The 25,881-nt window shown below is 65.6% G+C and overlaps 1 protein-coding gene across 1 annotated transcript; it reads left to right on the plus strand.

The window, feature by feature from the left end:
• Positions 1 to 485: 485 nt before the first annotated feature.
• On the plus strand, positions 486 to 23,962 carry LOC148590469 (multifunctional procollagen lysine hydroxylase and glycosyltransferase LH3-like; the record flags this gene model as incomplete). The annotated part of the gene is made up of 14 exons (XM_088539008.1): positions 486 to 549; positions 2,622 to 2,719; positions 5,200 to 5,301; positions 8,557 to 8,679; positions 9,914 to 10,035; positions 11,181 to 11,285; positions 13,412 to 13,537; positions 14,626 to 14,767; positions 16,873 to 16,986; positions 17,688 to 17,753; positions 18,361 to 18,462; positions 20,520 to 20,642; positions 21,737 to 21,850; positions 23,701 to 23,962. Coding segments are annotated over 14 exons (1,557 nt in total), but the record flags the coding sequence as incomplete, so codon positions are not given.
• Positions 23,963 to 25,881: the final 1,919 nt, after the last annotated feature.

Below are 25,881 nucleotides of genomic sequence, written 5' to 3' on the forward strand. Positions count from 1 at the left end.
AACATGTTGAGCGTCACCCAACGCGTGAGCGTCACCCAGCGTCTTGAGCATCACCCAGTGTGTAGAGCATCACCCAATGCATTGAGTGTTGCCCAACGCGTTGAGCGTCACCCAACGTGTAGACCATCACCCAATGCATTGAGTGACACCCAAAATGTTGACAGTCACCCAACGTGTTGAGCATCACCCAACGTGTTGAGTGACACCCAGCGTGTTGAGCGTCACCCAATGCATTGAGTGTTGCCCAATACACTGACTGTTTCCCAATGCGTTGAGCGTCACCCAATGCGTTGAGTGACACCCAAAACGTTGAGAGTCACCCAATGTGTAGAGCGTCACCCAATGCGTTGAGTGTCGCCCAACGTGTTGAGCGTCACCCACCATGTTGAATGTCACCCAATGCTATGGGGAGCACCCAAATCCTGCTGACTCATTGGGGGGCGCCCTGGAGACCCCCCCTCAAATATTCCTGACCCCCCCCCCAGGCAGAGCTGGGCCTGGCCCTGGATCACGGCTCCCAGATCTTCCAGAACCTCAACGGGGCCATCGGTGAGGGGGGTCCCCAAGGTGGGGGGGACATTGGGGGCCCCCAAGGTGAGGGAGGGACATTGGGGGTCCCCAAGTTGGGGGGGGACATGGGGGTCCCTAAGTTGGGGGGGACATTGTCCCCAAGTTGGGGGGGACATTGGGGTCCCCGAGTTGAGGGGGACATTGGGGGTCCCCAAGGTGGGGGAGGGACATTGGGGGTCCCCAAGTGGGGAGACATTGGGGGTCCCGAGTTGAGGGGGACATTGGGGTCCCCAAGTTGGGGGAGGACATTGGGGGTCCCCAAGGTGGGGGGGGACATGGGGGTCCCTAAGTTGGGGGGGACATTGTCCCCAAGTTGGGAGGGACATTGGGGGTCCCCGAGTTGAGGGGGACATTGGGGGTCCCCAAGGTGGGGGAGGGAGATGGGGGTCCCCAAGTGGGGAGACATTGGGGGTCCCCGAGTTGAGGGGGACATTGGGGGTCCCCAAGGTGAGGGAGGGACATTGGGGGTCCCCAAGTTGGGGGAGGGCATGGGGGTCCCTAAGTTGGGGGGACATTGTCCCCAAGTTGGGAGGGACATTGGGGTCCCCGAGTTGAGGGGGACATTGGGGGTCCCCAAGGTGGGGGGACATTGAGGGTCCCCAAGGTGGGGGGGTCATTGGGCATCCCCAAGGTGGGGGAGGGACATGGAGGTCCCCAAGTGGGGAGACATTGGGGGTCCCCGAGTTGAGGGGGACATTGGGGGCCCCCAAGGTGAGGAGGGACATTGGGGGTCCCCAAGATGGGGGGGGGCATGGGGGGTCCCTAAGTTGGGGGGGACATTGTCCCCAAGTTGGGGGGGACATTGGGGGTCCCCAAGGTGAGGGAGGGACATGGGGGTCCCCAAGTTGGGGGGGACATTGGGGGGTCCCTGAGTCGAGGGGGACATTGGGGATCCCCGAGTTGAAGGGGACATTGGGGGTCCCCAAGTTGGGAGGGACATGGGGGTCCCCAAGTTGGGGGAGGACATTGGGGGTCCCCAAGGTGGGGGAGGGACATTGGGGGTCCCCAAGTTGGGGGGGGACATGGGGGTCCCTAAGTTGGGGGGGACATTGTCCCCAAGTTGGGAGGGACATTGGGGTCCCCAAGTTGGGGGGGACATTGGGGGTCTCCAAGGTGAGGGAGGGACATGGGGGTCCCCAAGTTGGGGGGGACATTGGGGGGTCCCTGAGTCGAGGGGGACATTGGGGATCCCCAAGTTGAGGGGGACATTGGGGGTCCCCAAGTTGGGAGGGACATGGGGGTCCCCAAGTTGAGGGGGACATTGGGTCCCCAAGTTGGGGGAGGACATTGGGGGTCCCCAAGGTGGGGGAGGGACATTGGGGGTCCCGAGTTGAGGGGGACATTGGGGGGTCCCCAAGGTGGGGGAGGGAGATGGGGGTCCCCAAGTGGGAGACATTGGGGGTCCCCGAGTTGAGGGGGATATTGGGGGTCCCCAAGGTGAGGGAGGGACATTGGGGGTCCCCAAGTTGGGGGGGACATTGGGGGTCCCTGAGTCGAGGGGGACATTGGGGATCCCCGAGTTGAGGGGGACATTGGGGGTCCCCAAGTTGGGAGGGACATGGGGGTCCCCAAGTTGAGGGGGACATTGGGGTCCCCAAGTTGGGGGAGGACATTGGGGGTCCCCAAGGTGGGGGAGGGACATTGGGGGTCCCCAAGTTGGGAGACATTGGGGGTCCCCGAGTTGAGGGGGACATTGGGGGACACGGTGACATCATCGTGTTGGAGGGGGACATTAGGGGACACCTTGAAATGGGGGGGGCCATTAGGGGCCATTTAGGGGACAAGTGGGGGGAGGGTCTTCGTGCTGGGAGGACCCAGAATCGGGGGGGGGGGGGGGTGGTGACAGAGGAGGGGACATTGGGGGACATGGGGGGGGACCTTGAATTGGGGGGGGGAAAGGAGGGGACATTGGGGACCTGGTGGCATCTGGGTGCTGGGGGAAGAACATTGGGGGGGTGGGGACAGCAGAGGGGACATGGGGGGGGGGTGACCGTGTTGAGGGAGGGGGAGGGGACGTGTTGGGGACACCCGTGTCACCCCCCCCCCCCCAGATGAGGTGGTGCTGAAGTTCGAGCCGGGCCGCGTGCGGGCCCGAAACGTGGCCTACGACACCCTGCCCGTGGTGCTGCACGGCAACGGGCCCACCAAGGTACCCCCTGCACCCATGGGACCCCCCAGAACCCTCCCGGGACCCATGGGACCCCCCTGCACCCATGGGACCCCCAGAACCCCCTGGGACTCCCTGCACCCATGGGACCCCCCCCACACCCTGCCCGTGGTTGCTGCATGGCAACGGGCCCACCAAGGTACCCCCTGCACCCATGGGACCCCCCAGAACCCCCCCGGGACCCATGGGACCCCCCCTGCACCCATGGGATCCCCTCAGAACCCATGGGACCCCCCCCACACCCTGCCCGTGGTGCTGCACGGCAACGGGCCCACCAAGGTACCCGTGGGACCCCCAGAACCCCCCCGGGACCCATGGGACCCCCCAGAACCCCCTGGGACCCCCAGCACCCATGGGACCCCCTGGGACCCATGGGATCCCCCTGCACCCATGGGAACCCCTCAGAACCCCCCCGGGACTCCCTGCACCCATGGGAGCCCCCTGCACCCGTGGGACCCCCCAGAACCCCCCCGGGGCCCCCAGCACCCGTGGGACCCCCCCACACCCTGCCCATGGTGCTGCACGGCAACGGGCCCACCAAGGTACCCGTGGGACCCCCCTGCACCCGTGGGACCCCCCCAGAACCCCCCTGGGACTCCCGGCACCCATGGGACCCCCCTGCACCCATGGGACCCCCCCACACCCTGCCCGTGGTGCTGCACGGCAACGGGCCCACCAAGGTACCCCCGGCACCCATGGGACCCCCCCAGAACCCCCCCGGGACCCATGGGACCCCCCTGCACCCATGGGATCCCCTCAGCACCCATGGAACCCCCCCCACACCCTGCCCGTGGTGCTGCACGGCAACGGGCCCACCAAGGTACCCCCTGCACCGATGGGACCCCCCAGAACCCCTCCGGGACCCATGGGACCCCCCAGAACCCCCTGGGACCCCCAGCACCCATGGGACCCCCTGGGACCCATGGGATCCCCCTGCACCCATGGGAACCCCCCAGAACCCCCTGGGACTCCCTGCACCCATGGGACCCCCCTGCAACCCATGGGACCCCCCCCCACACCCTGCCCATGGTGCTGCACGGCTACGGGCCCACCAAGGTACCCGTGGGACCCCCCTGCACCCGTGGGACCCCCTGCACCCATGGGACCCCCCAGAACCCCCCTGGGACTCCCTGCACCCATGGGACCCCCCAGCACCCATGGGACACCCATGGGACCCCCCCAGAACCTCCCTGGGACTCCCTGCACCTATGGGACACCCCTGCACCCATGGGAGCCCCCTGCACCCATGGGATCCCCTCAGAACCCCCCTGGGACCCCCTGCACCCATGGGACACCCATGGGACCCCCCAGCACCAATGGGACATCTCCCAGTACCCGTGGGACCCCCAGAGCCCCCCGGGCCCCCCCTGCACCCATGGGATCCCCCAACACCCATGGGATCCCCTCAGAACCCCCCCTGGGACCCCCCAGCACCCATGGGACCCCCCAGAGCCCCCTGGGACCCCCCAGCACCCATGGGACACCCTTGGGACCCCCCTGGTACCCATGGGACATCCCCCAGTACCCATGGGACCCCCCAGAGCCCCCTGGGACCCCCTGCACCCATGGGATCCCCTTAGAACCCTCCTCCACCCGTGGGACATCAGGCTGGGAGTCCCTGGAACACTCCGGGACCCCCCTGCACCCATGGGACACCCAAGGGATCCCCCTGTGCCCATGGGACCCCCAAGAACCTTGCAGGAGCCCCCCACCCATGTGACCCCCCCGGGACCCATGGGACTCCCCCAGGACCTGGGGGACCCTCCCCCACCCCTCTGCACCCATGGGACCCCCCCAGCACCCATGAGACCTTCCAGAACCCATGGGGAACCCATGGGGAACCCCCACATCCCCAAACATCCATGGGACCCCCCCCAGCACCCATGGGACACCCCAGGACCTGGAGAACCCCCCCTCACCCCGCAGCACCCATGGGACCCCCCCAGGACCTGGGGGACCCCCCAGCACCCATGGGACCCCCCCAGCACCCATGAGACCCTCCAGAACCCATGGGGAACCCATGGGGAACCCCCACATCCCCAAACATCCATGGGACCCCCCAGCACCCATGGGACACCCCCAGGACCTGGGGGACCCCCCAGCACCCATGGGACCCCCCCAGCACCCATGAGACCTTCCAGAACCCATGGGGAACCCATGGGGAACCCCCACATCCCCAAACATCCATGGGACCCCCCAGCACCCATGGGACACCCCCAGGACCTGGAGAACCCCCCCTCACCCCGCAGCACCCATGGGACCCCCCCAGGACCTGGGGGACCCCCCAGCACCCATGGGACCCCCCCAGCACCCGCCGTCACCCATGTGGGGACAACCCCGGGGGGCCCAGCAGGCGCAGAGGGTCCCAAGGGGGCCATAGGGGGCCTGGGTGGGGGTCCGGACACCCGTGGGTCATGGGTGGGGGGCACCCATGTCCCCAAACACCCCCCATGTTCCCCCAGCTCCATCTCAACTATTTGGGCAACTACATCCCGGCCGGTTGGACCTACGAGGGCGGCTGTGGGGACTGCGACCGCGACCTGCTGCCCCTCGAGGGGCTCCCGGTAGGGCTGGGGGCACCCTGGGGTGCCCGGGGGGGTGGCACGCCATGGGGCGCCCCACGGCGTCCTGTGGGTGCTGCTCCGTAGGGTCTTGGGTTGATCCGTTGGGTGGTGGTTGGGTTGGGGGTGGTTTCTGGGGGTCCCATGGGTGCCCCAGGGTGTCCAGGGTGGCAGTGGGTGCTGGATGTGGGTGGGGGTCCCATGGGTGATGCTCGGGGGTCTATGGGGTGCCCCATGGCGTCCTATGGGTGCTGCTCCGTAGGGTCTTGGGTTGATCCGTTGGGTGGTGGTTGGGTTCGGGGTGGTTTCCGGGGGTCCCATGGGTGCCCCATGGTGTCCAGGGTGGCAGTGGGTGCTGGATGTGGGTGGGGGGTCCCATGGGTGATACTCAGGGGTCTATGGGGCACCCCACAGCGTCCTATGGGTGCTGCTCCGTGGGCTCTTGGGTTGATCCATTGGGTCATGGTTGGGTTGGGGGTGGTTTCTGGGGGTCCCATGGGTGCCCCATGGTGTCCAGGGTGGCAGTGGGTGCTGCACGTGGGTGGGGGGTCCCATGGGTGATGCTCAGGGGGTGTTTGGTGGTCTATAGGGTCTATGGGGCGCCCCATGGCGTCCTATGGGTGCTGCTCGGTAGGGTCTTGGGTTCATCCATTGGGTCTTGGTTGGGTTGGGGGTGGTTTCTGGGGGTCCCATGGGTGCCCCATGGTGTCCAGGGTGGCAGTGGGTGCTGCACGTGGGTGGGGGGTCCCATGGGTGATGCTCAGGGGGTGTTTGGTGGTCTATAGGGTCTATGGGGCGCCCCATGGCGTCCTATGGGTGCTGCTCGGTAGGGTCTTGGGTTCATCCATTGGGTCTTGGTTGGGTTGGGGGTGGTTTCTGGGGGTCCCATGGGTGCCCCATGGTGTCCAGGGTGGCAGTGGGTGCTGCACGTGGGTGGGGGGTCCCATGGGTGATGCTCAGGGGTCTATGGGGCGCCCCACAGCGTCCTATGGGTGCTGCTCCGTAGGGTCTTGGGTTTATCCGTTGGGTTGTGGTTGGGTTGGGGTGTTTTCTGGGGGTCCCATGGGTGCCCCAGGGTGGCAGTGCGTTCTAGATGTGCGTGGGGGGTCCCATGGGTGATGCTCAGGGGTGTTTGGGTGTCTATGGGGCGCCCCACGACGTCCTATGGGTGCTGCTCCGTAGGCTGTTGAGTTGATCCGTTGGGTGGTGGTTGGGTTGTTGGTGGTTTCTGGGGGTCCCATGGGTGCCCCATGGTGGCAGTGGGTGCTGGATGTGGTTGGGGGGTCCCATGGGTGATACCTAGGGGTGTTTGGGGGTCTATGGGGCGCCTCATGGCATCCTATGGGTGCTGCTCCGTAGGCTGTTTTGTTGATCCGTTGGGTGGTGGTTGGGTGTGGGGGGGTTTCTGGGGGTCCCATGGGTGCCCCATGGTGGCAGTGGGTGCTGGATGTGGGTGGGGGTCCCATGGGTGATACCTAGGGGTGTTTGGGTATCTATGGGGCGCCCCATGGCGTCCTATGGGTGCTGCTCCATAGAGTCTTGGGTTGATCCATTGGGTCTTGGTTGGGTTGGGGGTGGTTTCTGGGGGTCCCATGGGTGCCCCAGGGTGTCCTATGGAGTTTTGGGGTGTCCTATGGAGTTCTGGGGTGATCTGTGGGGTTCCGGGTTGTCCCATAGGGTTCCGGGGTGCCCCGTGACATTCCAGGGTGTCCCATGATGTTCCGGGTGCCCCATGACGTCCCGGGATGTCCCACAGGGTTCCAGGATGTTCTACGGGGTTCTGGGATGTCCTGTGATATTCCAGGTGCCCTGTGACGTCCTGGGATGTCCCATGGGTTTCCAGGGTGTCCCACAGGGTTCCAGGGTGCCCCGTGATGTCCTGGGATGTCCCACGGGGTTCCAGGGTGTCCCATGACACCCCAGGATGTCCCAGGGTGTCCCGGGATGTCCTGTGACGCTCCAGGGTGCCCCGTGACGTCCCAGGATGTCCCACGATGTCCCAGGATGTCCCACGGGGTTCCGGGATGTCCCAGGGTGTCCCAGGATGTCCCATGGGGCTCCAGGATGTCCCACGGTGTCCAGGGTGCCCCATGATGTCCCAGATGTCCCACGGGGCTCCAGGATGTCCCGTGATGCTCCAGGGCGCCCCATGACATCCCAGGATGTCCCAGGGGTTCTGGATGTCCCACGGGGCTCCAGGATGTCCCACGATGTCCCAGGATGTCCCACGATGTTCCAGGATGTCCCATGATGTCCCAGGATGTCCCACGGGGTTCCAGGATGTCCCAGGGTGTCCCGGGATGTCCCAAGATGTCCCACGGGGCTCCAGGGTGTCCCATGATGTTCCAGGATGTCCCATGATGTCCCGGGATGTCCCACGGGGCTCCAGGATGTCCCACAGGGTTCCAGGATGTCCCAGGGTGTCCCATGATGTCCCAAGATGTCCCACGGGGCTCCAGGGTGTCCCATGATGTTCCAGGATGTCCCATGATGTCCCAGGATGTCCCACGGGGCTCCAGGATGTCCCAGGGTGTCCCAGGATGTCCCATGATGTTCCAGGATGTCCCATGATGTCCTGGGATGTCCCACGGGGTTCCAGGATGTCCCACAGGGTTCCAGGATGTCCCATGATGTCCCAGGATGTCCCATGATATTCCAGGATGTCCCATGATGTCCCGGGGTGTCCCACAGGGCTCCAGGGTGTCCCATGATGTCCCGGGATGTCCCACGGGGTTCCAGGATGTCCCAGGGTGTCCCGGGATGTCCCAAGATGTCCCACGGGGCTCCAGGGTGTCCCATGATGTTCCGGGATGTCCCACGGGGTTCCAGGATGTCCCACGGGGCTCCAGGGTGTCCCATGATGCTCCAGGATGTCCCATGATGTCCTGGGATGTCCCACGATGTCCCAGGGTGTCCCGGGATGTCCCACGAGGTTCCAGGGTGTCCCACGATGTCCCACGATGTCCCAGGGTGTCCTGGGATGTCCCAAGGGGCCCAGGGTGTCCCGGGATGTCCCACGAGGTTCCAGGATGTCCCACGAGGTTCCAGGGTGTCCCATGATGTCCCGGGATGTCCCAGGGTGTCCCGGGATGTCCCAAGATGTCCCACGAGGTTCCAGGGTGTCCCAGGATGTCCCGGGATGTCCCACGGGGTTCCAGGATGTCCCATGATGTCCCAGGATGTCCCAGGATGTCCCGGGATGTCCCGTGCCGTTCCGGGCCCCCCCGTGACGTCGCACTGTCCCCGCTGTCCCCGCAGCTGCCGCGGCTGCTCCTGGGGGTGTTCGTGGAGCAGCCGACCCCCTTCCTGCCCCAGTTCCTCGAGCGCCTCCTGGCCCTGGACTATCCCCGGGAGCGGATGGGGCTCTTCCTGCACAACGCCGTGAGCCTGACCCCTGACCTTGACCCCTGACCCCACCCCCTGACCTCTGACCCCACCCTCTGACCTTGACCCCTGACCCCGCCCGCTGACCTCGACCCCTGTCCTTGATCCCTGACCTTGGCCCCTCACCTTGATCCCTGACCTCGACCTCTGACCTTGACCCCTGACCTTGGCCCCTGACCCCACCCCCTGACCTTGACCCCTGACCCCGCCCCCTGACCCCGCCCCGACCTCTGACCTCAACCCCTGACCTTGACCCCTGACCTTGATGCCTGACCCCCCATATCTGACCTTGACCCTGATCCCTGACCCACCTAAGCCTTGATCTCTGACCCCTGACCCTCAACCCCGACCTTGACCCCTGACCTCTGACCTCAGCCCCTGACTTCTGACCTTGCACCCTGACCTTGATACCTGACCCCCCCCATCTCTGACCTTGACCCTGATCCCTGACCCCCCTAAGCCTTGATCTCTGACCCCTGACCCTCAACCCCTGACCTCAACCCCTGATCTCTGACCTCAACCCCTGACCTTGACCTCGGACCCCCAGCTCTGACGTTGACCCCTGACCTCTGATCCCTGGCCCCCACCTCTGACCTTGACCCCAACCCCAGATCCCTGACCCCCCCCCAACCCCTTGTTCTCTGACCCTTGATCCCTGACCTCTGACCCCACAGTCTGACCCTGACCTCTGGCCCCCACCTCTGGCCTTGACCCTGTTCCCTGACCCCTGACCTCGATCCCTGACCTTGACCCCTGACCCCAACGTCTGACCTTGACCCTGATCCCTGACCCCTGACCCTAATCCCAACCTCTGACCCACAACCCCCAATCCCTAGCCCTGATCCGTGACCCCTGACCCCAACCCTTGACCCCTGACCCCCAACCCCTGACCCTTCACCCCCAGGTTTGGGGCGGGGGGTGTCCCCTGACCCTTGACCCCTGCCCTGGGACACCCTGATGCCCCTTTGACCCCCTTGTCCCCCAACCAGAGGGGGTCCTGGTTGACCCCTGACCCCCAGGTGCCCCCTTGACCCCAACCGGGGACACTGGGGTGACCCTTGACCCCCAGGAGGTCCCACGTGTCCCCTCGACCCCCCAGCCCATCCATTGGGGGGGGGGGGGGTCCCTTGACCCCCAACCCAAAGAGTGGGGGGACCCCAAGGCGGGGAGGGGGGCTGACCCCTGACCCCATGACCCCCTGACCCCTTGACCCCTGCCCCTTGACCCCCAGGAGGTGTGTCACGAGCCCCACGTGGCAGCCGCCTGGCCCCGGCTGCGCGAGGCCTTCGCGACGCTGCAGCTCGTGGGGCCCGAGGAGGCGCTGGGGCCGGGGGAGGCGCGGGACATGGCCATGTGCGTGGGGACATGGGGACAATGGGGACACAGGGACATGGCCATGTGCGTGGGGACATGGGGGGACATGGGGGGGCATTGGGGACATGGGGGGATATGGGGGGACATGGGGGACATGGGGGGATATGGGGACACAGGGACATGGCCATGTGCGTGGGGACATGGGGGGGATATGGGGACATGGGGGACATGGGGACATGGGGACATGGGGGGATATGGGGGGACATGGGGACATGGGGGGATATGGGGGACATGGGGACATGGGGACATGGGGGGGCATGGGGACATGGGGGACATGGCCATGTGCGTGGGGACATGGGGACGTGGGGGGATATGGGGGGATATGGGGACATGGCCATGTGCGTGGGGACATGGGGACATGGGGGGATATGGGGACATGGGGGTCATGGGGACACAGGGACATGGCCATGTGCGTGGGGACATGGGGACATGGGGGGATATGGGGACATGGGGACATGGCCATGTGCATGGGGACATGGGGACATAGGGGAAAAGGGGGGACATGGGGGACATGGGGACATGGCCATGTACGTGGGGACACAGGGACATGGGAGGATATGGGGACATGGGGACATGGGGACATGGCCATGTGCGTGGGGACATGGGGACATGGGGACATGGGGGACATGGGGACATGGGGACATGGGGGACATGGGGACATGGGATATGGGGACATGGGGACATGGCCATGTGTGTGGGGACATGGGGACACGGGGACATGGGGACATGGGGGGGATATGGGGGGATATGGGGACATGGCCATGTGCATGGGGGGATGGGGGCATGGCTATGTGCGTGGGGGGACACGGGGGACATGGGGGACATGGCGATGTGCGTGGGGACATGGGAGGACACGGGGACGCGGGGGGACATGGGGACATGGGGGGGGTATGGGGCGATTTGGGGACATGAGAAATGGGGGGCGGGGAGACATGGAGGGCCATGGGACAGCGGAGAACATAGGGGGACATTGGGGACATTTTGGTGGTATGAAGAGGACATCATGAGCATATGGGGACATAGGGAGGACATGGAGGGACATGGGGGACACGGAGGGACATGGGGGACATGGAGGGACATGGGGGACACGGAGGGACCCGGGTGACACCGGTCGTGTCCCGCAGGGACGTGTGCCGCCGGGACCCGCGCTGCCAGCTCTACGTGTCCCTGGACGGGGACGTGTCCCTGCGGCACCCGGGGACCCTGCGGGCGCTGCTGCGGCAGAACCGGTGAGGGGGGACGGGGACCCCCCGGGACACCCCTGGGACACCCGTGGGACACCCCCGTCCCCAAGACACCCGTGTGACACCCGTGGGACACCCCCGGGACACCCCCGTCCCCAAGACACCCCTGGGACACCCGTGTGACACCCCGGGACACCCCTGTGACACTCCTGGGACCCCCCAGGACCCCCCCAGGACACCCCTGGGACACCCGTGTGACACCTCTGTGACACCCGTGTGACACCCCTGTCACACCCCTGTCTAGCCCTTCTCTAGCTCTCTCTAGCCATCTCTAGTCCTCACTAGCCCTCACTAGCCCCTCCCCATCCCTCACTAGCCCCTCCCCCTCCCTCCCTAGCCCCTCCCCATCCCTCACTAGCCCCTCCCCATCGCTCCCTAGCCCCTCCCCATCCCTCCCTAGCCCCTCCCCATCCCCCACTAGCCCCTCCCCATCCCTCCCTAGCCCCTCCCCATCCCTCCCTAACCCCTCCCCATCCCTCCCTAGTCCCTCCCCCTCCCTCCCTAGCCCCTCCCCATCCCTCCCTAGCCCCTCCCCATCCCTCCCTAGCCCCTCCCCATCCCCCACTAGCCCCTCCCCATCCCTCCCTAGTCCCTCCCCCTCCCTAGCCCCTCCCCATCCCTCCCTAGTCCCTCCCCATCCCTCACTAGCCCCTCCCCATCCCTCCCTAACCCCTCCCCATCCCTCCCTAGCCCCTCCCCATCCCTCCCTAGCCCCTCCCCATCTTCCCTAGCCCCTCCCCAGCCCTCAGTAGCCCCTCCCCGTTCCTCCTTAGCCCCTCCCCATCCCTCCCTAGCTCCTCCCCATCCCTCACTAGCCCCTCCCCATCCCTCCCTAGCCCCTCCCCATCCCTCCCTAACCCCTCCCCATCCCTCCCTAACCCCTCCCCATCCCTCACTAGCCCCTCCCCATCCCTCCCTAGTCCCTCCCCATCCCTCACTAGCCCCTCCCCATCCCTCCCTAACCCCTCCCCATCCCTCCCTAGCCCCTCCCCATCCCTCCCTAGCCCCTCCCCATCTTCCCTAGCCCCTCCCCAGCCCTCAGTAGCCCCTCCCCGTTCCTCCTTAGCCCCTCCCCATCCCTCCCTAGCCCCTCCCCATCCCTCCCTAGCCCCTCCCCATCCCTCCCTAGCCCCTCCCCATCCCTCCCTAGCCCCTCCCCATCCCTCCCTAACCCCTCCCCATCCCTCACTAGCCCCTCCCCATCCCTCACTAGCCCCTCCCCATCCCTCCCTAACCCCTCCCTATCCCTCACTAGCCCCTCCCCATCCCTCATTAGCCCCTCCCCATCCCTCATTAGCCCCTCCCATCCCTCACTAGCCCCTCCCCATCTTCCCTAGCCCCTCCCCATCCCTCCCTAGCTCCTCCCCATGCCTCCCCTAGCCCCTCCCCCTCCCTCACTAGCCCTTCCCCATCCCTCACTAGCCCCTCCCCATCCCTCACTAGCCCCTCCCCATCCCTCCCTAGCCCCTCCCCATCCCTCCCTAGCCCCCTCCCCATCTTCCCTAGCCCTCCCCAGCCCTCAGTAGCCCCTCCCCGTTCCTCCCTAGCCCCTCCCCATCCCTCCCTAGCCCCTCCCCATCCCTCACTAACCCTTCCACATCCCTCTCTAGCCCCTCCCCATCCCTCCCTAGCCCCTCCCCGTTCCTCCCTAGCCCTCCCCAGCCCTCAGTAGCCCCTCCCCGTTCCTCCCTAGCCCCTCCCCATCCCTCCCTAGCCCCTCCCCATCCCTCACTAACCCTTCCACATCCCTCTCTAGCCCCTCCCCATCCCTCCCTAGCCCCTCCCCATCCCTCCCTAGCCCCTCCCCATCCCTCATTAGCCCCTCCCCATCCCTCCCTAGCCCCTCCCCATCCCTCCCTAGCCCCTCCCCATCCCTCACTAACCCCTCCCCATCCCTCCCTAGCCCCTCCCCATCCCTCCCTAGCCCCTCCCCACCCCTCACTAGCCCCTCCCCATCCCTCCCTAGCCACACCCCACCCCTCACTAGCCCCTCCCCATCCCTCCCTAGCCACGCCCCACCCCTCACTAGCCCCTCCCCACCCCTCACTAGCCCCTCCCCATCCCTCCCTAGCCACGCCCCATCCCTCACTAGCCACGCCCCCTCCCCGCAGGCCCATCCTGGCCCCGCTGCTCTCGCGCCCCGGCAAGCTCTGGTCCAACTTCTGGGGGGCCCTGAGCCCCGAGGGCTACTACGCCCGCTCTGAGGACTACGTGGACATCGTGCAGGGCAAGCGGAGGTGAGCCCCGCCCCCCCGCCCGGGACACGCCCCCTTTCGCGAGGACACGCCCCCTTTGGCGAGGGCACGCCCCTAAATGAGCTCCTCCTCCCCCCCCCCGGCTACTCCGTTCCCTTCCTGGGAGCCGCAGGGCTTTGGAAGCCCCGCCCCCGACCTGACACCCCCCCCCCGACCCTGGACACGCCCCCTTTGGCGAGGGCACGCCCCCTTTGGCGAGGACACGCCCCCAAATGCGCTCTTCCCTCCCCCCTGCCCCGGGCTGCTGCTTCCCCATCCTGGGAGCTGCAGGGGCTTTGGAAGCCCCGCCCCCGTGCCAGGACACGCCCCCGACCAGAGACACGCCCCCTTTGCGAGGACACGCCCCCAAATGAGCTCTTCCCTGCCCCCGGCTGCTCCATTCCCCTCCTGGGAGCTGCAGGGGCTTTGGAAGCCCCGCCCTCTTTTTGCATGAAGCCCGCCCCCAGTGAGGCCCCGCCCCCAGCTGCTCTCTACAGGCCAATGAAGGAGGAGATGGGGCTGGTGTGGATGGGGCGGGGCCTGGTGAAGAGTGGGCGGTGCTAATGACTAGGGGAGGGGCCTGGCAGAGTGGGCGGGGCCTGGTGAAAAGTGGGTGGTGCTAATGAATAGAGGAGGGGCCTCACAGAGTGGGCGGGGCCTGGTAAAGAGTGGGCGGGGTCTGTTGGAGAGTACAGGGGGCGGGGCTAGCAAAGAGGGCGGGACCTGTCAGAAAAGCCGGGGGTGGGGCCTGGCAAAGAGGGGGCGGAGCTAGAGCCGAGTGGGCGTGTTCGTGTGGAGGGGGCGTGGCCCATTGTGGGGGGTAGAGGGGATTGGTGGCAGGGTGGGCCGGGGGGGGCGTGGGTGTGGGCGTGGCTAGCACCGAAGTGGGCGGGCTAACGGCGCGGGGGCGTGGCTAACACCTCAGGGGGCGGGGCCTGCCTAGCCTATTAAGGGGACAGAGCGGGGGGTTAGCGGCAGGGCTGGCCCTAGGGGAGGGTGGCCTTGGGTGTGGGCGGGGCTAACTCCGCTGTGGGCGGAGCTAAGGCCTCGGGGGCGTGTCTAACGCCTCGGTGGGCGGGGCCTCCCCGCAGGGGCGTGTGGAACGTGCCCTACGTGAGCCAGGCCTACGCGGTGCAGGGGGGGACCCTGCGGCGCCAGCTCAGCGCCCGGCGCCTCTTCGCGCTCGAGGACACCGACCCGGACATGGCCTTCTGCCGCAGCGCCCGCGAGCGGGTACGTGTCACCGAGGTGTCCCCAAGGGTCACCTGGTGTCCCCAACGTGTCACCCAGGGTCACCCGGTGTCACCAAGGGTCACCCGGTGTCCCCAAGGTGTCCCCAAGGGTCTGTGACCCCGCTCTTGGGGACCCCGACCCCGACATGGCCTTCTGCCGCAGCGCCCGCGAGCAGGTACGTGTCCCCAAGGGTCACCTGGTGTCACCAGGGGTCACCCGGTGTCACCAAAGTGTTCCCAAGGGTCCCTGACCCTCCTTTTGGGGACCTCAACCTCAACATGGCCTTCTGCCGCAGCGCCCGCGAGCGGGTACGTGTCACCGAGGTGTCCCCAAGGGTCACCAAGGGTCACCTGGTGTCACCAAGGGTCACTCGGTGTCCCCAAGTGTCCCCAAGGTGTCCCCAAAGTGTCCCCAAGGGTCCCTGATCCTCCTTTTGGGGACCTCAACCCCAACATGGCCTTCTGCCGCAGCGCCCGCGAGCGGGTACGTGTCACCAAGGTGTCCCCAAGGGTCACCCAGGGTCACTCGGTGTCCCCAAGTGTCCCCAAGGTGTCCTCAAGGTGTCCCCAAGGGTCCCTGACCCTCCTTTTGGGGACCTCAACATGGCCTCCTGCCGCAGCACCCGCGAGCGGGTACGTGTCACCAAGGTGTCCCCAAGGGTCACCTGGTGTCACCAGGGGTCACCAAGGGTCACCCGGTGTCACCAAAGTGTCCCCAAGGGTCCCTGACTCCCCTTTTGGGGACCTTAATCCCGACATGGCCTTCTGCCGCAGCGCCCGCGAGTGGGTACGTGTCACCAAGGTGTCCCCAAGGGTCACCCAGGGTCACTCGGTGTCCCCAAGTGTCCCCAAGGTGTCCTCAAGGTGTCCCCAAGGGTCCCTGACCCTCCTTTTGGGGACCTCAACCCCAACGTGGCCTTCTGCGGCAGCGCCTGCGAGCAGGTACGTGTCACCGAGGTGTCCCCAAGGGTCACCTGGTGTCCCCAAACTGTCCCCAAGGGTCCCTGACTCCCCTTTTGGGGACCTCAACCCCAACATGGCCTTCTGCCGCAGCGCCCGCGAGCGGGTACGTGTCACCAAGGTGTCACCTGGTGTCACCAGGGGTCACCCGGTGTCCCCAAGGGTCACCTGGTGTCCCCACAGTGTCCCAAAGGGTCCCCAAGTTGTCCCCAAGGGTCCCTGACCCCTCTCTTGGGGACCCTGACCCCGACATGGCCTTCTGCCGCAGCGCCCGCGAGCGGGTACGTGTCCCCAAGGGTCACCTGGTGTCACCAGGGGTCACCAAGGGTCACCCGGTGTCACCAAAGTGTCCCCAAGGGTCCCTGACCCTCCTTTTGGGGACGTCAACCCCAACATGGCCTTCTGCCGCAGCACCCGCGAGCGGGTACGTGTCACCCGGTGTCACCAAGGGTCACCTGGTGTCCCCAAGGTGTCACCCAGGGTCACTCGGTGTCCCCAAGTGTCCCCAAAGTGTCCCCAAGGGTCCCTGACCCTCCTTTTGGGGACCTCAACCCCAACATGGCCTTCTGCCGCAGCGCCCGCGAGCGGGTACATGTCACCCGGTGTCACCAAGGGTCACCTGGTGTCCCCAAGGTGTCACCCAGGGTCACTCGGTGTCCCCAAGTGTCCCCAAAGTGTCCCCAAGGGTCCCTGACGCCCCTCTTGGGGACCCTGATCCTGACATGGCCTTCTGCCGCAGCGCCCATGAGCGGGTACATGTCACCCCATGTCACCAAGGTGTCACCAAGGTGTCACCCGCTGTCCCCAAGTGTCCCCAAGGTGCCCCCAAGGTGTCCCCAAGGGTCCCTGACCCCCCTTTTGGGAACACCGACCCCGACATGGCCTTCTACCGCAGCGCCCACGAGCGCCTGAGTGTCACCTGGTGTCACCAACGCTTACCCTGTGTCACCACAGTGTCCCCAAGGGTTACCCGGTGTCATCACGGTATCCTCAGGGTGTCCCCAAGGGTCCCTGACTCCCCTTTTAGGGACTCCAATCCCGACATGGCCTTCTGCCGCAGTGCCCATGGGCGCCTGAGTGTCACCTGGTGTCACCAAGATGTCCCTAGGCTGTCCCCAACCCCCCCTCACTGTTGTCCCCCCCCAGGGCGTTTTCCTGCATGTCACCAACCGCGAGGACTTTGGGCACTTGGTGGCCACAGCCCAGTACAACGTGTCCCGTCTGCACCCGGACCTGTGGCAGCTGCAGGACAACCCCCTGGTGAGTCCCCGTGTCCCCAAGTGTCCACTGTCACCCCCCTCTGCCACCTCTTCAACCCCCTGGGGAGTCCCCATGTCCCCAAGTGTCCCCTGTCACCTCCCCCTGCCACCTCCCCAACCCCCTGGGGAGTCCCCATGTCCCCAGGTGTCCCCGTCACCTCCCCCTGCCACCTCCTCAACCCCCTGGTGAGTCCCCATGTCCCCAAGTGTCCCTGTCACCTCCTCCTGCCACCTCCTCAACCCCCTGGTGAGTCCCCATGTCCCCAAGTGTCCCCTGTCACCGCTCTCTGCCACCTCCTCAATCCCCTGGTGAGTCCCCGTGTCCCCAAGTGTCCCCGTCACCTCCCCCTGCCACCTCCCCAGGCCCCTGGTGAGTCCCCATGTCCCCTTGTGTCCCCTATTATCACCCGCTGCCACCTCCTCAACCCCTTGGGGAGTCCCCATGTCCCCAAGTGTCCCCTGTCACCACCCTCTGCCACCTCCCCAACCCTCCGGGGTGTCCCCATGTCCACCCGAGTTCCCTGTCACCTTCCTCTGTCACCTCCTCAACCCCTTGGGGAGTCCCAGGATCTCCCAGTAATTCCCAGTAACTCCCAGTGCCCCCCAGTTGTCCCAGTGCCCCCTGGTTGTCCCGGTGTCCCCAATCATCCCAGTGTCCCCCTCAGTCGTCCCGGTGTCCCCAGTGACGATGTCTGTCCCCAGGACTGGGAGGACAAGTATCTCCATGAGAACTACAGCCGCATCTTCGACGAGGATCTCTACGAGGAGGTACCCCTGGGGACAGGGTGACACCTTGGGGACAACCCCCCCCCAAACCTCGGCATGTCCCCAGACCTGGGGGAACGTCCCCAAAAGTCCTTTGGGCCTTGGGGACCTTCCCCAGAGTTGGGATGGACCTTAGGGACCTTCTGGGGACCTTCTGGGGACCCCCTAGTCACAGAGATGGACCCAAGGGACCCCCCCAGATCCAAGGATGGACCTTGGGGACCTTCTGGGGACCTCCAAGACCCAGGGATGGACCCAAGAGACCCCCCCCAGATCCAAGGATGGACCTTGGGGACACCCAAGGGACCCCCCCCCAGATCCAAGGATGGACCTTGGGGACACCCAAGGGACCCCCTAGATCCAAGGATGGACCTTGGGGACCTTCTGGGGACATTCTGGCCCCCCCCCAAGACTCCAAGACGAATCTTGGGGACCCTCAGGACCTCCCCAAATCCAGTGATGGCCCTTGGGGACCTCTGGGGGGACTCAGGAATGGACCCTGAGGACCCAGGCAGGTCCCATAGTCCGTGTCACCCTAGGGGGGGACAGTTGGCATCCCCAAGGTTTCGGTGTCCCCTCCAGCCCTGTGTTGTCCCTTCCTTGTCCCCAGCCCTGCCCAGACGTCTACTGGTTCCCGCTCTTCTCCAAGCACCTGTGTGACGAGTTGGTGGCCGAAGCGGAGCATTATGGGAAGTGGAGCACGGGCAATGAGGTGACGACACACATGGGTGTCCCCCACCCCGGTACCCAAAATATCCTGGAAACCCCCCAAAAACCAGGATGGAACCGGTGGTGGCCCAGGGGTGGATGTGGTGGTGGCCCTGGGTTGGGCATGGTGGTGGCATCAGGATGGACATGGTGGTGGCTTCAGGATGGACATGGTGGTGGCCCCAGGGTGGTGACACCGGGATGGACATAGTGGTGGTGGCCCCAAGGTGGCCATGGTGGTGGCCCCAGGAGGACATGGTGGTGGCCCCAGGGTTGTGACACCAGGATGGACATAGTGGTGGGGGCCCCAGGGTGATCATGACGGTGCTGGCCCCAGGGTGACCATGGTGGTGGCCCCAGGAGGACATGGTGGTGGCCCCAGGGTTGTGACACCAGGATGGACATAGTGGTGGGGGCCCCAGGGTGATCATGACGGTGCTGGCCCCAGGGTGACCATGGTGGTGGCCCCAGGAGGACATGGTGGTGGCCCCAGGGTTGTGACACCAGGATGGACATAGTGGTGGGGGCCCCAGGGTGACCATGACGGTGCTGGCCCCAGGGTGACCATGGTGGTGGCTTCAGGATGGACATGGTCGTGGCCGCAGGGTAGTGACACCAGCATGGACATAGTGCTGGTGGCTTCAGGGTGGCTATGGTGGTGGCCATCTTGGGGTTACCATTATGGTGGTGGCCCCAGGAGGGACATGCTGGTGGCCTCAGGGTGGTGACACTGGGATGGACATAGTGGTGGTGGCTCCAGGGTGGCCATGGTGGTGGTCATCTCAGGGTGACCATGATGGTGGTGGCCCCAGGGTGACCATGGTGGTGGCCTCAGGATGGAGGTGGTGGTGGCCTCAGGGTAGTGACACCAGGATGGGCCTAGTGGTGGTGGCCCCAGGAGGGACATGGTGGTGGCCCCAGGGTGGTGACTCTGGGATGGACACAGTGGTGGGGACCCCAGGGTGACCATGATGGTGCCTTCAGAATGGACATAGTGGTGGTGGCCCCAGGGTGGTGACACCAGGATGGGCCTAGTGCTGGTGGCTCCAGGGTGGCCATGGTGGTGGTCATTTCGGGGTTACCATAATGGTGGTGGCCCCAGGAGGGACATGGTGGTGGCCCCAGGGTGGTGACACCGGGATGGACATAGTGGTGGGGGCCCCAGGGTGACCATGATGGTGGCCCCAGGATGGACATGGTGGTGGCCCCAGGGTAGTGACACCAGGATGGACATGGTGGTGGTGGCTCCAGGGTGGCCATGGTGGTGGTGGCCCCAGGCTGACCATGATGGTGGCCCCAGGATGGACATAGTGGTGGCCCCAGGGTGGTGGCCCCAGGGTGGCCATGATGGTGGCTTCAGAATGGACATAGTGGTGGTGGCCCCAGGGTGGTGGCCCCAGGATGGACATGGTGGTGGCCCCAGGAGGGTCATGGTGGTGGTCCCAGGGTGGCCATGGTGGTGGCCCCAGGGGGGTGGCTCCAGGGTGACCATGGTGGTGGCCCCAGGGTGGTGACACCGGGATGGACATAGTGGTGGGGGCCCCAGGGTGACCATGATGGTGGTGGCCCCAGGGTGACCATGGTGGTGGCTTCAGAATGGACATAGTGGTGGTGGCCCCAGGATGGACATGGTGGTGGCCCCGGGGTGGTGACACCAGGATGGACATAGTGGTGGTGGCTCCAGGGTAGCCATGGTGGTGGCCCCAGGAGGGACATGCTGGTGGCGCCAGGATGGACATGGTGGTGGCCCCAGGGTGGTGGCCCCAGGGTGGCCATGATGGTGGCTTCAGAATGGACATAGTGGTGGTGGCCCCAGGGTGGTGGCCCCAGGATGGACATGGTGGTGGCCCCAGGGTGGTGACACCACAATGGACATAGTGGTGGTGGCCCCAGGGTAGCCATGGTGGTGGCCCCAGGAGGGACATGCTGGTGGCGCCAGGATGGACATGTTGGTGGCCCCAGGGTGGTGGCCCCAGGGTGGCCATGGCGGTGGCCCTGGGCTAGACGAGGTGGCCCTGGGTGCCCCCTTCCCGCCCTGGTGACACTCTGGTGACAACCCAGGGGACACCAGCGGGGGAGACGGTGGCCCTGGGGCTATTGGGGCTGGAGGGCACCTGGCAACGGGCCCTGCGGCGCCACGTGGCCCCCGTGGCCCAGAAGCTCTTCCCGGGCTACCACACCAAGGTGGGCGGGGCCAGGGGGCGGGGCCTGGAGCCGGGGGAGGGGCCTGGTGCTGTGGGCGGGGCCAGGGGGTGGGGTTACATGGAGGGAAAGGGGCTGGCAACTGGGAAGGGGGCGGGGCTACAGGGAAGGGGGCGGGGTGAAGGGGGCGTGGTCTAGGTGTCTGCGGGGCGGGACTAGATGGGGCTGTAGGAAAGAAGGGCTGGAGGGGGGGATTATGGAGAAAGGGGGTGGGGCTATGGGAAGGGGGCGGGGTCAGGGATGGGGCGGGGTGTGAAAAGGGCGGGGCCGAGGGAAGGGGGCGGGGCCAATGGAAGGGGGGCGGGGATCCGCACAGTGAAGGAGGGCGAAAGCTTGGCGTGTGCTTAGCGTGTTCTTGTGTGTGCTGAGCGTGTGCATGGGGGGCATGAGCTTAGCGTGTTCTTAGCATGTTCTGGGCCTGCTCCTGGTGGGTCCTTGTCCCATCCTTGCCATGTCCTTGGCGCATCCTGGCATGTCCTTGGCGTGTCCTTAGCGTGTCCTGAGCACGTGCAGTGCCCAGCACCATGGGGGACATGAGCTTAGCATGTTCTTAGCATGTTCTGGGCCTGCTCCTGGTGGGTCCTTGTCCCATCCTTGCCGTGTCCTTGGTGCATCTTGGCATGTCCTTGGCGTGTCCTGGTCACGTGCAGTGCCCAGCACCATGGGGTCATGAGCTTAGCATGTTCTTAGCATGTTCTGCACCTGCTCCTGGTGGGTCCTTGTCCCATCTTTGCCGTGTCCTTGGCCCATCTTGGCGTGTCCTTAGCGTGTCCTTAGCGTGTCCTGGTCACGTGCAGTGCCCAGCACCATGGGGTCATGAGCTTAGCATGTTCTTAGCATGTTCTGAGCCTGCTCCTGGTGGGTCCTTGTCCCATCTTTGCCATGTCCTTGGTGCATCTTAGCGTGTCCTTGGCATGTCCTTGTCACATGCAGTGCCCAGCACCATGGGGCCATGAGCTTAGCATGTTCTTAGCATGTTCTGTGCCTGCTCCTGGTGGGTCCTTGTCCCATCCTTGCCGTGTCCTTGGCCCATCTTGGCGTGTCCTTAGCGTGTCCTTAGCGTGTCCTCCCCGCAGGGCCGCGTGGTGCTCAGCTCCGTGGTCCGGTACCGACCCGGGGCCCCCCAGGCCCCCCAGGCCCCCCCGGCCGCCACCGTGGCCCTCAGCCTGGCCCTGAATGGGGACTTCCAGGTACGGGGACGGGGGGGGGACGCAGAGGGGACGGGGGGGGACCCAGGGGACAGGGAGGGATGGGGGGGGGGACCCAGGGGTCAGGGGAGACCAAGGGGGGACCCGGAGGGGACAGGGGGGACCCAGGGGACGGGGCGGGGGGGCAAGGGGGAGTTGGGGGGGGACCCAGGGGACAAGGGGGACCAGGAGGGGACCCGGAGGGGACAGGGGGGACCCAGGGGATGGGGGGGACAGGGGGACCTGGAGGGGGAGACCAGGAGGGGACCCAGAGGGAACAGGGGGGACCCAGGGGACAGGTGAGACTGGGGGGTGGCCCAGAGGGGACAGGGGGGGACCCAGGGGATGGGGGGGACAGGGGGAGCTGGGGGGGGACCCAGGGGACAGGTGAGACTGGGGGTGGCCCAGAGGGGACAGGGGGGACCCAGGGGACAGGGGAAGACCCAGGGTCAGGGGGGGACCCAGGGGTCAGGGGGATCCTGGGGGGACCCAGGGGACAGGGGGGACCCAGAGGGGACCCAGGAGATGGTGGGGGCTGGGGGGACCTGGAGGGGACCCAGGGGATGGGGGCGACCTGGGGGGGACCCAGGGGGGACCCAGAGGGGACCCAGGGGATGTGGGGGACCTGGGGAGACCCAGGGGACAGGGGGGACCCGGAGGGGACTGGGGGGGCTGGGGGGACCCATGGGAGACCCAGGGGATGGGAGGGGACCCGGAGGGGACCCAGGGAATTTGGGGGGGGGGATTTGGGGGGAGAGGGGGACCCAGGGGACAGGGGAGGACCCAGGGATGGGGGGGGCGACCTGGGGGGGGACCCAGGGGACAGGGGGGAACCCAGAGGGGACCCAGGGGACAGGGGGGACCTGGAAGGGACACAGGGGACAAGGGGACTTGGCGAGGGGGGGGACCCAGAGGATGGGGGGAGATTTGGGGAAATTGGGAGAGACTGGGTCCACCCACGTCCTCACGGGGCTATATGGGGTCCATACTGGTCTATATGGGTCCATACGGGTCTGTCCTGGTCCCTATGGGACCATACGGGTCCATACGGGACCGTCCGCGTCCACTCGCGGCTATATGGGGGTCCATACTGGTCTATATGGGTCCATACGGGTCTGTCCCGGTCCCTATGGGACCATACGGGTCCATACGGGACCGTGTGGGTCCATCCTGATCCATCTGGTTCCACACGGGGCTATATGGGGTCCATACTGGTCTATATGGGTCCATACGGGTCTGTCCCGGTCCCTATGGGGCCATACGGGTCCATACGGGACCGTCCGCGTCCACTCGCGGCTATATGGGGGTCCATACTGGTCTATATGGGTCCATACGGGTCTGTCCCGGTCCCTATGGGACCATACGGGTCCATACGGGACCGTGTGGGTCCATCCTGATCCATCTGGTTCCACACGGGGCTATATGGGGTCCATACTGGTCTATATGGGTCCATACGGGTCTGTCCCGGGCCCTATGGGGCCATACAGGACCGTCCACGTCCACTCGTGGCTATATGGGGTCCATAGTGGTCTATATGGTTCCATACGGGTCTGTCCCGGTCCCTGTGGGACCATACGGGTCCATACAGGACCATGTGGGTCCATCCTGATCTGTCTGGTTCCACACAGGGCTATATGGGGTCCATACTGGTCTATATGGGTCCATACGGGTCTGTCCCGGGCCCTATGGGACCATACGGGTCCATAAGGGACTGTGCGGGTCCGTTCTGATCTGTCCGCATCCCCACGGGGCTATATGGGGGTCCGTACTGGTCTATATGGGTCCGTATGGGTCTTTCCTGGCCCATATGGGTCCATACGGTCCATATGGATCCATACGGGTCCATCCCGCAGGGCGGCGGGAGCCTCTTCCCGCGTTCCGGCTGCCGCGCGGAGGGCGCCCGGCCCGGCTGGGCCCTGCTGCACCCGGGACGCCTGACCCATCACCCAAGGGTGCTACCCCCGACCACGGGCACCCGCTACGTCCTCGTCACCCTCATGGACCCCTGAGACCCCCCGGGCACCCATGGGTGCTGCTGGATGGGGACACGGCACCCGCTGCGGCCTCGTCACCATCATGGACCCCTGAGACCCCCCGGGCACCCATGGGTGCTGCTGGATGGGGACACGGCACCCGCTGCGGCCTCGTCACCATCATGGACCCCTGAGACCCTCCAGGCACCCATGGGTGTCACCAGCCATGGACTGACCACCCATGGGTGCTACCAACCATGGACACGTCACCTATGGGTGCTACCAACCATGGACCCACCACGTATGGGCACTACCAGCCACGGAATGAGCACCCATGGGTGCTACCAACCATGGACACGTCACCTATGGGTGCTACCAACCATGGACCCACCATGTATGGGCACTACCAGCCACGGAATGGGCACCTATGGGTGCTGCCAACCATGGACACGTCACCTATGGGTGCCTGCAACCTATAGACACGTCACCCATGGGTGCTACCAGCCATGGAGCCACCACATATGGGCACTACCAGCCGTGGAGTGAGCACCTGTGGGTGCTACCAATCATGGACTAAGCACCTATGGGTGCTACCAGCCATGAACACGTCACCCATGGGTGCTACCAGCCATGGAGCCACCACATATGGGCACTACCAGCCACGGAATGAGCACCTATGGGTGCTACCAACCATGGACTAAGCACCTATGGGTGCTACCAGCCATGAACACATCACCTATGGGTGCCTGCAGCCTATAGACATGGCACCCATGGGTACTACCAGCCATGGAGCCACCACATATGGACACTAGCAGCCACGGAATGAGCACCTATGGGTGCTACCAACCATGAACACGTCACCTATGGGTGCCTGCAGCCTATAGACACGGCACCCATGGGTGCTACCAGCTATGGAGCCACCATGTATAGGCACTACCAGCCACGGAATGAGCACCTATGGGTGCTACCAACCATGGAGTGAGCACCTATGGGTGCCGCCAGCCACGGACACGTCATCTATGGGTGCTCTGGGCCAAGGACACGTCACCTATGGGTGCTATCAGCCATGGATACACTACGTTTGGGTGCTCCAACCCATTGACCCACCTCCTATGGGTGCTACAACCCCATGACCCACCTCCTATGGGTGCTCCGTGTCATGGACATCCCACCTACGGGTGCTGTGACCCACGGATCGCCACCCATGGGTGCTCCAAGCCACGGACCCACCACCCATGGGTGCTGTAACCCATAGACTCAGCACCCATGGGTGCTGCAACCTATAGACACGTCACCCATGGGCGCCAGCAGCCGTTGACCCCCCACCCATGGGTGCTGCCGTCCGCGGAGTATTAAGTGCATTAAATTATTGGGGTCCCCCCTTGGGATCCCTATTTTTTACTCAAAAAATGCCTTTTTTACCCCAAAATGTCTCATTTTTCGGTGCGGGGGAGGGGGACGGTCCCGGACGCCTGGGCCCCAGGTTCGTTGTGGACGGGGCGGGGTCAGGGGCGCTTTGACGTCACGTCGCCATGCCCCACCTCCCCCCCGTGACGTCACGAACCCTCCCCCTCCCAGCCCGTTTTTCCACCTCCCCGTTTTGGGGCTGTTTCTCCCAGTTTGGGGTCGCCCCAATTCTCCCCCTTTTGGGGCAGATTCCCGCAATTTTGGGGTTCTCCATTCCCCCCTCCACCCATTTGGGGGATGATTCCCACCCCCCCCCCAATTCCCTCCCCCTCTTTCACCTTCCGGGCCCCATTTTGGGGCAATTTCCGCTGCTTTTGGGGCCAGGCGGCGCACGGGACAACGGCGGTTTTTATTCTACACGTTTCACATCAGGACTCGGGGCCCCCCCCCCCGGGGCCCCCCCAAATTTGGGGACCCCCCCCAAAACCCCCCGGGAGGAGGGGGAAGGGGGAGCCCCCCCCGAACCCCCCGATTTTGGGGACGCTGCCCCAAAACCTCCCCCCTGGAAAGTAACATTTTTGTTAGCGGCGGGGGCGGGGGGGAGCAGAACATCCTCCCCAAAGTGCGGCATTTTTGGGGTGAATCCCCCCAGTT

This window comes from Tinamus guttatus, unplaced genomic scaffold (genome assembly GCF_059628265.1).
Source record: "Tinamus guttatus ecotype Peru unplaced genomic scaffold, ASM5962826v1 Tinamus_guttatus_pri_ptg001318l, whole genome shotgun sequence".
Taxonomy (NCBI): domain Eukaryota; kingdom Metazoa; phylum Chordata; class Aves; order Tinamiformes; family Tinamidae; genus Tinamus; species Tinamus guttatus.